Source organism: Labrus mixtus, chromosome 14, assembly GCF_963584025.1.
Source record: "Labrus mixtus chromosome 14, fLabMix1.1, whole genome shotgun sequence".
Taxonomy (NCBI): Eukaryota; Metazoa; Chordata; class Actinopteri; order Labriformes; family Labridae; genus Labrus; species Labrus mixtus.
The window spans coordinates 18,851,277-18,864,769 of NC_083625.1; the positions used below are offsets into that span (position 1 = coordinate 18,851,277).

General features: G+C 39.9%; 1 protein-coding gene across 1 annotated transcript in view; it reads right to left on the reverse strand.

Annotated features, from left to right (window-relative positions):
- fgf11b (fibroblast growth factor 11b) overlaps nt 1-8,899 on the reverse strand; it is a 51,953-nt gene extending 43,054 nt beyond the window's left edge. Inside the window, exon 1 of the mRNA XM_061055656.1 lies at nt 7,884-8,899. Coding sequence (XP_060911639.1) covers nt 7,884-8,076 — 193 coding nt within the window. The 5' untranslated portion in view covers nt 8,077-8,899. The remainder of the gene's footprint in view (nt 1-7,883) is intronic.
- Nucleotides 8,900-13,493: the final 4,594 nt, after the last annotated feature.

A 13,493-nucleotide genomic window follows, 5' to 3' on the forward strand; every position in this document is an offset into this window, starting at 1 on the left:
TTAATTTTTTATGAAAATTGTGAAACGTGGAAAACGTGACTGAGAAACCAAGGGCATTTCTTCTTCTGTTCTGACCGAACCAAACAACAAGGGATTTCCTTTTGCTTTTTGCAGGACTCCCTGACTCTTGCCTCTTTCCTCATCATGCTCTCTTTCACTGTCAGCTGCTCTTGCTTTGCTTCCCCTCTCAGGCTTATAGCATGCATGCCGTACATGCGTGATTGCATGCATGCATACACATATTCATGTGTGCTGCACATGCAAAAATAGGTAGTATGTCTCTAGTGTAGTTTTTTATATTACTTCACATTCTCCAATTGGCCTGTGTGTTGACAGTTCTAATAACAGTTTACCTGTGGTAATGTGCCATAAGGATCTATTTCCTTAATCCAAAACATTTTCACTGAAGGGCACATAAAGATATATAAGGACAAAACACAATCAATAATTCAGTCCACTGTTCAACTGAAGTCCTTTCTGAGAAGGCTGAAAACCGGCAGATTCCGGTCACATGTTGATCTGTCATTGCACCTTTAAAACAAAGGGCTGTCCATACACAATTACATCACAGAATCCTTTTCACACTGTGTAGGTTAACAAATGCCATGTGAACTAGCAGCATTTTACATTGTGGGACTAGCTGCTTAACCGACCAACAAAATAAACTGTCGGTGGACTTGGAGCAGCTTGCAGGTCAAAGATCTCATCGATTTTTGGGCAGATGAGCCTTTATGTCAAATGTTGGACACCACTCACAAAAATACAGAAGTTAACAAACTTGTGAATCAGCGCATGAACGAGAGGGGCTTTCAACGTTCTGCGGGTGTTACGGTTTAGTGTGTGACCCTGTTAACTAGCGACCTGAGCCTAATGGCTCATAGGTTGCTGAAGAAAACTAAAAAGTCTTCATAAACATTTCTTTGATTAGTTTTCTTTAAACACATATCTGATCAGTCAATTTTGATTAATAATGAAAAATACACATTCTACATTGAGGTGCGATTGTTGTGTTCACATCAGTCCAAACGAACCGGGCCAATGGGGAAACGCCCACTTGTTTCGGAAGTATTAGCTCACAAAGGAGGCTAACAGATAAATTACGTTTTAAGAGCTTTAAACGTTACCTCACATGAAAGAACATAGCACTTCTTATGTAAAAAAAACTGTAAGTGACTCTGGCATTACAATAAAAAGCACATAGGTTTCTAAATGGGGTTCAGTTCAATCATTTCCCACTTACTAAGCTTCAACTAAAACACCTGAAAAATTAATTAAAGAAAACAATTAGAAACAGCCTACTATCTACAGAGATTATTAAACACGAGGAGAAGTTTATGTCTGTAGGAAGCTGTTTGGCATTGACAGTTAATATCCAGCCCCATGGTGCCCCATCTCATGCTCTTCTCCACATGCTGCATTTATGACAGCCTGATTCACGGCTCTTTCTAGTCCCACCCACCATCCCTTTAATCTCTGCCGCTATCTCTGCCTACTTCTCTTCCTGTATTTTTGATTACCTCTTTATCTGTGTCCTCCCCCATCTTTGCCATCCACCTCCACCTTTTGAAACAATTTTCTCTGACGTCGTTACTTTTCTCTCTAAACCTGTGTTTACCTCTGCAGACTCGCCCTCGCTGTCTTCCTCCTCTTCTCTTTCACTCTCTCTCTCTTTCTGACCCCTGTCACAGTCAGTAAAGTTCTGATGAGAAGCTACCTAACACTGCATCGTCTGATCAGGTGTTGTTGAGTAAGCGAGTTTGCAGCCCTGATCTCTTGGGGTCAGCTTAATGCTATCCTCTGCTGGATCTCTCCTTGCAAACCCGGGCTGCTGCTGGCTGTTCGGGGCCTACATCTGTGCTCCGACCGTCCACTGGCTCCTCTGATGCTTACTCTATCAACATACTACAGTGCAGCTCCATGCCAAACAGCCCACTCAATGCTACAGGATGTCTAAGTCTGCACTATACGTGCATGCATTAGTTTGTAATGTGTCAGCTTATTGTGAAGCTATTTTTATCTATAATTGTATTTCTATTGTAATGATGTTTCTCTACCAGAAAAAGGTACAAAAAATTGCAATTTCTTAGTATCATATTCGCCTGCCTTTTATGTCTGCTGTGGGTCAAGAGCTGTATAAATAAAAAGATTTAGAAAAAATCCAAAGGAAATTAATCAGAGAATATTTTAATAATCCGTCGCTTCAGTAACTTTACAAGAAAAAAATATCAAACATGCTGGTTTGTGCTGATTTAATCAAAACTAAGCTTTTATTTTTGTCATTTTGGTGATGAAAATATTGGAAATTGTGTAGAGCATTTCTAGCGTTTTTATAGAATTTTCGGCAAAGTAATGCAAAATGAAAATATTGTTGTTGCAACCCTATTGGTGATTTTTGTATTTGCTTAATGTATATCCATGCAACATTTAAAGCCCATTTAACTTAGAGAAGGGTACTAAAGGTGACACACAGAGGCCAGCAGCTCAATACTCCCCTCCCCTTTCAAGTCAGATTCCACCTTGAACCAGCTAAGAGGGTGATTATTGATTAATCGCTATACATTAATGAGCTGAATTGATCTAAAAAAGAGAGCAGCATTGCAGATCACTGACTGTGGGGGAGGTCTTTTTTGCATTGGTCAGGCTAGCACCCGAAGGTCTTGCAGTGTGAAGGGACTGTACAGGACACCTACAGCAAAGGAGGTGTGATGATGAGGGGACAGGAAGGTAAAATCAGGCTGCGGTTTGTCACGAATCTCATCCAGTCTGCCATGTCACATGTGTATTAAGCGCCAGGGTTTATATCCATCCCTATCATAAACAGTAGCCACTTTTTGATGGCAGTTGTAAATATAGCTGATGTGTGCTGGTGTGATGCTAATATGACAGCTGGAAAAAAACTCTCCTTAAAAAATAGCAGCTTGTTGAGAATCCAAATAAACTTGTGATGGCTGTGAAGAAAATGTCTACATTTTTTAGTGGTTGGAAGGTATTAACTTTTGCAAATGACAAACTTTAAAAAGCACTTGTAGATTTGCACTTGTGTCGCATAACTGTTGTAGCTTAATCTGTTATCTCAATAAGCCTTTTTAAAACCCACATCCTTGGAAAAGTGAAGTATAAATAAAATCTGTCTTTTCAAAATCCAGTGTTTTCAAACTCTTCAAAGGCCATTAGCTTAAATGAAGCGGATATTTCTTCCCTCTCCATATAAATCCATTTCTTCAGTACGATTGCAGGTATTGCGTTTTTTGGTTGTAGGGGACATCATTGATCATAAGCTCTATTTATGGAGAATGAAGCAAGATCGTATCACTCATTTGTTTTGGACTTCTGTTTTGAAGTCTCAAGTTTCAGAATCATGGCCATACACTTGTTGTTTAAACTTGCCACTTTCTTCCATGCCATAAAGGTGAGCGAGTGACAGTTCAACACAAACCATGCTATTAAAAAGAACTGGTCTTACCATTACTACTGCCTTAAGCCTTTACTACAGGAAATGCCATCATCAAATATAATATCCATGCTGGGGCCACCACAAATAAATAAATGTATGAGAAACATTAAACAATCATAAAGATCAGCTACATTGAGTGCAAACACCAATACATGCTTATCAGTGCTTACATATGAATGAGATAACGCTATATTTTCAATCTACTTAAAGACTGGAGTGTAGACCTCTTGCACCGTCCGTTTGCTCAATATACCACACAAGCCTTAACATTTGATAAAACCATCCTCAATAGGCCGAAAGATTAATTTAAGAGACTGGGTTTGCTGAGGTGACACCGAAAGAAGTCTAACTGTTTTTTTGCACCAGGCTGGAAACATGTTTAGTTCTGCTGTAAATTTGTGTATTTTAATAGTGGATGTAATAGAGCTTGACTCATCTTTGTAGCGACAAGTGGCAACCCAAGGAACTGCAGTTTTGGGAACTTAAACCTTGGGTTTACTTCATTTTCATTTCTAGCAGTTTGCCACATGGAAAACGGGTCGAACCTTAACCAAAAAGCTTGTCCCCCCTTGTGAAGAAACCTCAGCCTGATAAGCATTCAAATCCACTTATGATTCATACGCTTAGTTAGGGGTGTTACGATCCATCAATCTTGATTTTGTTTAAAAAGAAACAGGCCTGTTTCACATTTTCTGCCCAGCTGCATGTTATCCTAGAACTTTCAAAAAATTGTCACCAGCTAGCGGACTGCCGATATTGTACTGCACTCTTTTAGCTTTGATGTGTTGTGTATTAATCCACCTCACCTACAGTTATAACGGAATGAGGACTGAAACTTTTAAAAACCGGAGCTTACTTGTAAATCATTAGACTTAGCCACAAACGTAATTTGTTTGAGCTATTTAAGTGGTATGGCTCTATGAAATGGGATGAATGTAATTGGCCAATCAAAACACTTTGGTCAAACTGAAATATCATCACAGCTTTTGGATAGAAAAAGTTGAGTTCACATCCGCACATCTGAGAAATACACAGAAAACATGACAGTTACTTTACTGACATAGTGGCTCGGGCAAGGCACGGCCTTTGTTGCTGTCGCAGAAGTAAAAGGTTCTGTATGACATTTTCAAACGATTTGCCTGTCTTACACTTTTTAGAAATAAAGTTCTACACAGAAGTTAAGAGAATTCCAGACTGACATACTAATAGTATCCTGGTGATGGTCACAGGCGAAATCAACCAGGCAAAATGATCCTGAACCCCATTAGCAAATGGATTTGAACTTTTTGCTTGAACAAGCATTTTATTGCAATTCAAATGGATCATTTCAAAGCATGAAGAATTATGGGACCAGGCGCTACAGAGGAGACTGTATAAAGCTTTTTCTTTTCTCCACATTGGTACACAATGTTACACGGACACACAAGCACAACATAAATATCCACACATAAATGGAACTGAAAGTGTTCCTCAGTGTCTCTAGAAAAAAAGCAAAAAAACAAAAAAAAACAATGATTGCACCCAGAACCACAGCTTTAACATGAAATTGATTTTCTTGAAAGAAACAATGAGACTGATGATGTTCTCTTGTGAGCCTTTTCCAACACGTCCACCACCAACCTATTTGCCACTGCAACACCACAACATCTGGTATTATTATGTAAACATTTACAGGCAGTTTAATCAAAAACAGGGATTTCGTAGGCTACACAGAAACAATGCAAAATAATCATTCTAAATCCCTATTTCTGAGAAATAATTCTGTATCTTTCTGTACTGTATGTTGTCAGTGTTCTATCATATTGCATAGATCTGAAAATGAGTGTTTTATCAACACAGACTTGTTGATTTGAATAGAAATTGATGTGATAGGGAAGAGAAACAGCTGAGAAACAATAGGATGTTATTCCCTTTTGTTGACAGGCCTTAAACATAGCCACAACTCTTTGTATGTTTATTATTTAACTAAACAAACAAGTGGTACTAGAAATCAAACAGATTTGAGGTGATTTGGATTTGAATCTTTCCGCAATGTTTAAAATCAATACAGTACAGTACCTTATCTATAGCACATCAGTCTTCAGGCCATGCTGTGCACTTCAAAGTTTGTGTATTACAATGCTGTTTGAAGCCCAGCAGACATGTGTGAGCAGTGTGGTGCAGAATGAAAAGAAAGTCGTCATCAGGCACAAAGCTCTGCTCATCACTCATCTTTCTCACGCTCGCCCTGCTTAGATGCACTCTTTAGATCTGTTTCTTCTACAATCAGCCGTGAAAGCATGCGACCCCTTTACGGTGGGTGTTTGTTCAGTGACATTTCTGTAATATGCATAATTCAACCTTAAGCATACTACACTTACTAATTGTGTGCGTGAATAAAGTAAAAACATTTCTCTGTCGGAACGTTAATAATTCAGGAGTCTTAACAGTCACTAGGTGTGATGTGAATACTGCAAAAACAACATTACTTGACTTAATGCAACAATATTCAGGAAAAAGAACCAAATATAGAAAAAGATACAAAGTTTTTTTTTGTTTTTTTTTTACAAATTTAGAAGTTAAACAGAAGATATTTCCATGAAATCCATTAAGTCATCTTTATTTGTATAGAGCCGATTCATAACAAATGTTATCTCAAGACACCATTCAATAAGAGCAGGTCTTGATCGCACTCTTCGTTATATTATTTATTACAAAGACCCAACGTGAATCCACCATGAGCACAGCACTAAGCAACATGTAGCGAAGTTACAGTGGCAAGGAAAACCTGCCTTTAAGAGGCAGAAACCTGGAGCAGAACCAGACTCATGTTGAACAGCCATCTGCCGAAACTGTGTTGGGGTTGAGAGGGGATAGAGGGAGATGCAGAAAGAGAGAGATGGAACAACAATGAATCGAATAGATTTAAAGCTACAATGCCAGTAATAGTAAACATATGTGTAAGATAAGCACTGATATCTGAGTATGATGATAGACTCATCGGTCTGTTGTCATATTCAGTCTTAAGCATTAAACAAAACAGGACATTGTTTTTGTTTGTTTTTTAACTGTACTGTATAAGGAGTGTGAGAAAACACACATTGCCCCCCCCCCCCCAGGCACAACATCAGGGAGATGGTTCATTAAAATGTTTAGTTGTACCACATTACATTTTCTATTGACCTTGTTGCACATTTGTTAAAGAAAAGGTAGTGTTGGCAACACATCAAATAAATTCTCCTTTCAGAGCCTGAGTGTTGAAGTCCTACTTTCAAAGGGAAAGAACATCACACAGAACCTGACACAGAACCTGACAGAGTTTCACTGCACAGAAACATTTTCAACACACGTTGGTTTTTGGTGCTGGTGTTGATGTCAAGTGTATCGTATCATACCGTACCATATCGTATCACATTGCATCGTATCGTATCGTATCAGTGAATGTCCCTAGATGAAACTGCTTTGTAGTCAAACTGAATCAGCTCTTTTGTCATTTTAGTGTTTTCCAGATATTTAGATATTTTGACAAAAACAACAAAGCATTACTCAAACAATTTGAACACCCTTACAACAGTTGCATCTAAACTCTTTGAATCAGTTTAATTTCAGTAAATCAAAGTATTTGTTTTTATTTCAACCACAGCAACATGTCTTGATTTAGTTATCTCTTTAGTTCTTTAGTATCTAGTATCTTTAGTTATTTCAGCAAATTAAACACAAATGACCCTGGGTTTGTGTATTTAACTATGGTGTGATTTTTCAAACTAGTAAATGTATTTCCTCTGAGACTACTCATTTGTGCGCAAACAAACTACAATCCCTTCAAAAAAACTTAAGAGGACATTGCTTTTCTTTTTCCATTTTTAGTTTAAAATCTGCACAGCATTCCACAGTCAGCACCTGTGAAGCCAGAGAGAGGACTCAGAGTTCATAAAGCTGCTGATAGCTGTTAGCCTATTTCACAATTTATTGTCCCTGCATGTCTCTGCATGATTACATGTCTGGGGACACAAAAGCTCCATTAGGTGTATGGACAGCCATTTTAGCTGAGTTTTTGCTTTTATACAACAACCTGTGATATTATTACTTTACAGAGCTGAGAGCAGCATCAGCCACTGGCCAGTTTATCAAACAGGTTACCGCATGGGATTTTTGCCCTCAAAACAACGGCTAATAGGAAACTATTAGCTTTAATGTGCGACAGAAGTTCATTGCTTTCTAACTGCGAGTCCATTGTAAAGATTTCTGTGCACAAAACTGTTCTTCTTTCTGGATGATTCTGAGTAGAATTGTATTTTTACATGATGTTGAAAACAAACAGGACAGTCATTTTTCAGTCATTTCAGAAGAATTCATTAAAGGAATGTTCAGTTTTCATTCCAAGAAAAAACATCCCAACAAAAGAATGACAAAAGGAACGTTAAAGACGTAAATGATAGCAATGACTCACCCGGTCTTTTTTCGTTTCGACCTTTTCGACCGCCGCATAGTCGTACTTTGGAGATCAGGACCAGGATCTGTTTCTGGCACAAGGACTTGTTGCTCTTAGGACAGGGCTTGCGCTTGTTGGCTACCGGTCGGTTGGTTTGGTCGTCCTTGACCGCCCGTTTCTGTCTGATGAGAGAGCTGGCGAGAGCTGCCATCTTCCCCCCCCTCTCACCTTTGGGAGGGGGGTTGTCTTCCTTCCCAGTACCCCCTTTCTGGCTGGTTCGGCTTTTTTACTTTTCTTCAAAAAAACTAGAGTAGGACGCAGGTTTTAGAGAAGCCCCCACAGGGGAGATCTAAGTGGGTTACAGGGAAGAGTTTAGTCTGAGGGTTCCCTTAGAGAGGAAAGCGATGCAAGTTCACCTGCAGTTGGATGTTAAGCCTTCACTTGGACCAAAAATAAAAATCCGACACTAAGAGAGCACAGAAAAGTGTCACAGTCACATTTTCGGCTTGAAGAATAACAGAAAAGCCAAGGTTAGACTGATTAAGTTTAAAAAAACTGTAGCTGGAGACGTAGATCTATCCCTCTTCCCCACTCATTTTTCATTTCCAAATGCGCCTAAATATACAAGTTCAAAGCTTTTATTGCAAATAACTACCCTACTTTAAACAGACACTACCAAAGAGAAGAAGCTTAAATTGTTTTACATATAAAAACGCTTTTACTGAAGAAAAGTGAAATCATTTTGAATGCTAAGAAGCTCTTAATAGCGCCAGAGAAATCAAACTGTTTGTCACCATTTGTGCAGTCCATGGAGGTCCAACTTTGCCTCCCATTTAAATGTGGCAGCTTGGAATAATGAGCCGAGAGTCCGAGCAGTAATCCAGCAGACTTAAATCCAGAGGTGGAACAGCAGGCGGGAGGCAGGCGGTCTTTGTGGGAATGATGATCTCGGGAGCGGAGCAGAGACATGGACACAGATAGACAGAAATTCCTCTTCTGCTTCCGATGGTGGCAGGCTCCTTTTCCACAGTCCTCACCGAACCCCCTCCCTCCCTCCCTCCTCCTCCTCCTCCTCCTCCCATCCAAAGTCAGCGAGTGGTTGTGAGAGTATGTGTGCGTGAATTCCAGCAGCCACCATCAGTAGAGGTGACATTCATGAGAGAGAGAGAGAGAGAGAGAGAGAGAGAGAGAGAGGGAGAGTGAAAGAGAGAGAGAGGAAGCAAAAAAAGAGCGAGGGAGACGAGAGGTAGGGAGGGGGGAGTTTGGGGGGCAGAGGCTGTGATGTGTGAGAACGAGCTTGACTGGGAAAATGTTGGGGATAGACGGGCAACAGCCACTTGACAAAATCACTGCACGCAGAGGCTACAATTTTGTTATTTCACAGCAATGTTTCCCCCCCCCCTCCCTGCCTAAAAGAACTCAATTATTTTGAATGCCCTCCTGAAACAGAGAGACAGTGCAAGAGGACAGGGGGGGGGGGTATAGAAAGAGAGAGAGAGAGTGCTTAAGGTGCAGATTTTGACAGTTCTCTGTCTCCTCGAGAGAAATAGCATCACCATGTGTTACCTTCCTGTCACACACACACACACACACACACACACACACACACACACACACAGCACATCAGCATTTTGTAGTGGAGTCTTCCACGCACGCTGTATAATTGTATGTCTTTAGTCAGTGTTCTTCTTTGTCTCCCTCCAACCTCCACAGTCTCTCTGTGATTTGTTTCTTCAGCTCTACATGGGAAATGGAGACAAAAAAAAAATGATATGACTTTGTTCCCTGAAACTGGCGTTTACTGTGTGACATATCTGACTGCTGGCTTACGCTCACCCCGACAGAGAAACATGAGCTTGGACAGATTGAGTTAGACAGCTAACCCTGCCAAAACACACACACAAACAAACACACACACACACACACACACACACACACACACACACACACACACACACACACACACACACAGACACACACACATGCACTTTACCCCTGGTCTTCCCCAGCTTCACCTAAACCTGTTAAGTACTCACCAAACAATCACAGCCATTGCCTGCATGAAGCACCCTCGTTTGTTCCACTTTCATTTCAGATAAAAAAAAAAAGTCGTGGGCTGACATAAGAGATTCTTTCAGTAATTTGGGACATAAACAGACTTCCACAAGTATCAGTAGAGAGCACAAATCATAATGACATACTTTTGCACAAAAAAAAAAAAAGCAGATTCTGGTAAAAGACAATGCCCTGCAGTAAAGCACTTCTCATCTTGTTGAGTTGCAACAAAAACAAGGTTTGTGCTTGCTTTTTTCATCTTGCAAAACAAAGACAACCTGATTTTAGACTCACACTATGTTCAAGGGAATGGAATATGAAGAAATACTATTTAAACATTTACAATGGTATCTAAAGAATACAAAGGACAGAAGATGCTCACCTTGTGCACGTGTGTGAACTGCTTTCTTTTCTTTACTATACCGTGTTTTATGGTAAGAAGAAAAATTTAACAATATTTTTTTATTTATGTAGCCCATAATCACAGCCAATGTTATGACTCTTTGTGTACAGAGTGTGTCTTGACTGTACTTGTTTGAATACTATTTATAGAAATCCAACATTAATCCACCACTGAGCATGCACTTGGCCACCATGAAAGGGAAAAAAAACGTCCTTTTAGTAGGCAGAAATGTCGAGCAGATCCAGATTCATGGAAGACAGCCCTCTGCCACATAAAAACCGAAACCAAAATAAGAGTACCAACAATAGTACCAACATTACATTAAAGTACACTAATCCATACACTGGTTTAATAAATCAGGCCAATAATCCCATAATGTGTAAATAGCTTAAACAGTCAAACATATTCTGCACAGTAAATTCATATTACAACTGTCCATAAAGGAACTATGAACATTTGCAATGCAGTCACACAGAGTCAAACCCAATAAAACAACTTATCCAAGCGCCAATCAATCCCGTTTTATTTGGCTTGGCACCTCTTTTACAAGCCAATTGCACGGAGGAAACCAGCAATGGAAGCAACTTGAAAATGCAAGGTCGATTCAAATCGTTTCTAACAATGCCGAGCAAGGTCACTGTCTGTCAGGATCTGATTGACAGGTGACAGCAGATGTTTGGTCTCCAGGGAGGGGGACGAGGGCATGGCAGGGGCGGAGGAGGGGGAACCACAGATGAGCTAATGCAGTTTGTATCGATGAGGGAGCAGAACAGATATTTTTTCTTCTTTTCTAATGATTCGTCCCTCAAAACATCCTCGGCCACACACTCGTCTTTTTCCTCTGGGTTTGGAATCAATCTCCTAATGGACGTCACATTACACACATTGCCAAAGGTTGTTCTCCTTTTTGCTTTCTCCGATCACAAGTACATGCCAAGTTACACCAAAAGAAAGCTAAGTGGGGATTCTGGGGACATTAGACAGTCTCAAGGTTAGGCAGCGTTTCCATCATTCTAATGAAATTTCATTCTGAAAACTAAGTGGGCTCATTAGGAGTAAAGCCATTTTTCATGTCGTCCTACCTGTGTACACACCCAACTATCAACTAAACACTAATTATGTCAGGACTCCATGTTACTGCCATTTGTTATTTCTAGTATATTACCATATAAATGTAATTCTTTTGTGTTGCTAGAATATAATAAGAGCACAGCTTACACTCGTTCTTTAACCTACATTTTAGGATTTCCTTCACAGGTAGCTCAGTCATTATTTAGAACTCTGAAGTCAAATGGGAAAGCATGTATTTGCATAAATCAAAATTAAAGAGCATTTAAGACAAATAAACATGCAAACACGTGTCCGTACATAAATTCTCATCATCTGAATAACGCTGGAAAGGGGATTAAATGCAGATGTTTAGCTAAAAACAATCCATGCCACAATCCCTGCATGCATCAAAATCTCATGGAAGCTGAGGGTATTAACTGCATATCCTCTTTCAGAGTGCTTTATGATGAAATGTTTCCTTCCCTGTATAGTAGTTCCATGTTACATAACAAAGACTTCTATAATATTTAGTGCATGAGATGCATAGGCGGCTGTACGTAAGAGATGTTACTTGAGGGATACTGTTTTTTTTTTTTTATCAAATCCAAGTGATGGAAAGTGACTCATTTCATTGACTGTGTTGGACATAGACTTGAGGATCCCTGTTGTGATCACGTTTTTTAAGTACCCAGTTTTTGTGAATGTTAATAAAACACCATATCCCAATTTCAGAAACTGGGACAAGCCATTATACAGATTTTTGAGAATCCTGGTTTTGCTACCTGGAGAACTCCAAAGGGGATGCTGAGACATGTATGCGCCTAACCCTGGTTTCTGACTGCTGCCGATTATCTGCGCAGGCGCGGCCTCAGCCAAGTGACGTATATCAGCAAAACAAACATGGCAACAAAACTACTGGAGCTACAAAGAAGGTGAGATGTGTCTTTCAGTTATGAAAGAAGTAGATATAACTGGAAGTTCAGATGTGTGTGTCTGTGAACTGCCTGCTGCTGCAGCGCATGTTTCAAATCAGACAGACAACAAACAGGGAGCGTACATTTAGGGACTATATCTTCAGTTTTTGGAGCGAACACAGCGCTCTGTAAGAGTTTGTTTACAGCTACAGACGACAGCAGGCTGTAGGTTAACGTTACATTAAGCACCTGATTATTGTCACACAACAACCAGTACCTGCCTGATTAATGCAGACATGTTCAGTTGAAACAAGATGAAAGTCAGCGAAAGTCTCATAAGAATATGGGCGCCTCCCTAAACAATGCCTTCTCCTCACTCAGACTCTATGCTGGGGTTTAGCAGTCGTACATTTATTTTACACCATGATGATATATTTTCCATCGATCACCGGGGATCACATATCACTGTTGATCGCGTTGAACTGAAAACCCTTATCGTGACTATTACTTCTCCCTTCCCCTTAAAGTGAATATTCTCCGCCCTAGCAGCTAGTGGAAGCCCACTCAGGGCACGAGTCATCAAGCACTTGGTAACTGTAATATGTGTCTCAAAAATGCTGCGTTTGAAGTGCCAGTGTTAACAATAATGCCACTAAAACTGGCATACTCCCCATGTCTTATTACAATACTCTGAATATGACCTTATTGGGGTTAAGGTAATGAGAAAAGGTTGTTTACATGGCAGGGTATATTCAGGATATTCACTTATTTGGAATATTGCTCTTTATGTAAATGTGGCATTGACTCAACCACTGTACAAGCACATTTGAGGTACGCTCCCCTACATGAGTAGTTCCAATTAATTATATTTCAAACCTCAACTCAGCAAGAGGAACAATGTTGCTTTAAACTCCACTATAGATGTCATTTATAGTACTATACTTGCAATTTCAGAAATAAATGCCACTAAGACACATTTTCTTCATCGGCTTTGAGTGATGTAGACAATTCAGTGTAGTACGTGTCCATTCTTTTCTCTGTCTCTTCAAACTGGGTGAGACTTCTCAAGACTTAGGAGCTTTTGGATCAAAGTATGAAGCCGGTTGTTGGCATGTTTGCTAATATTGTCACATCTGATCAAAACACACCTACTCAGCCTGCATGAAGCAAAGTAGTTCAGTCCGTGAGTGTTTACCACTTCATAAA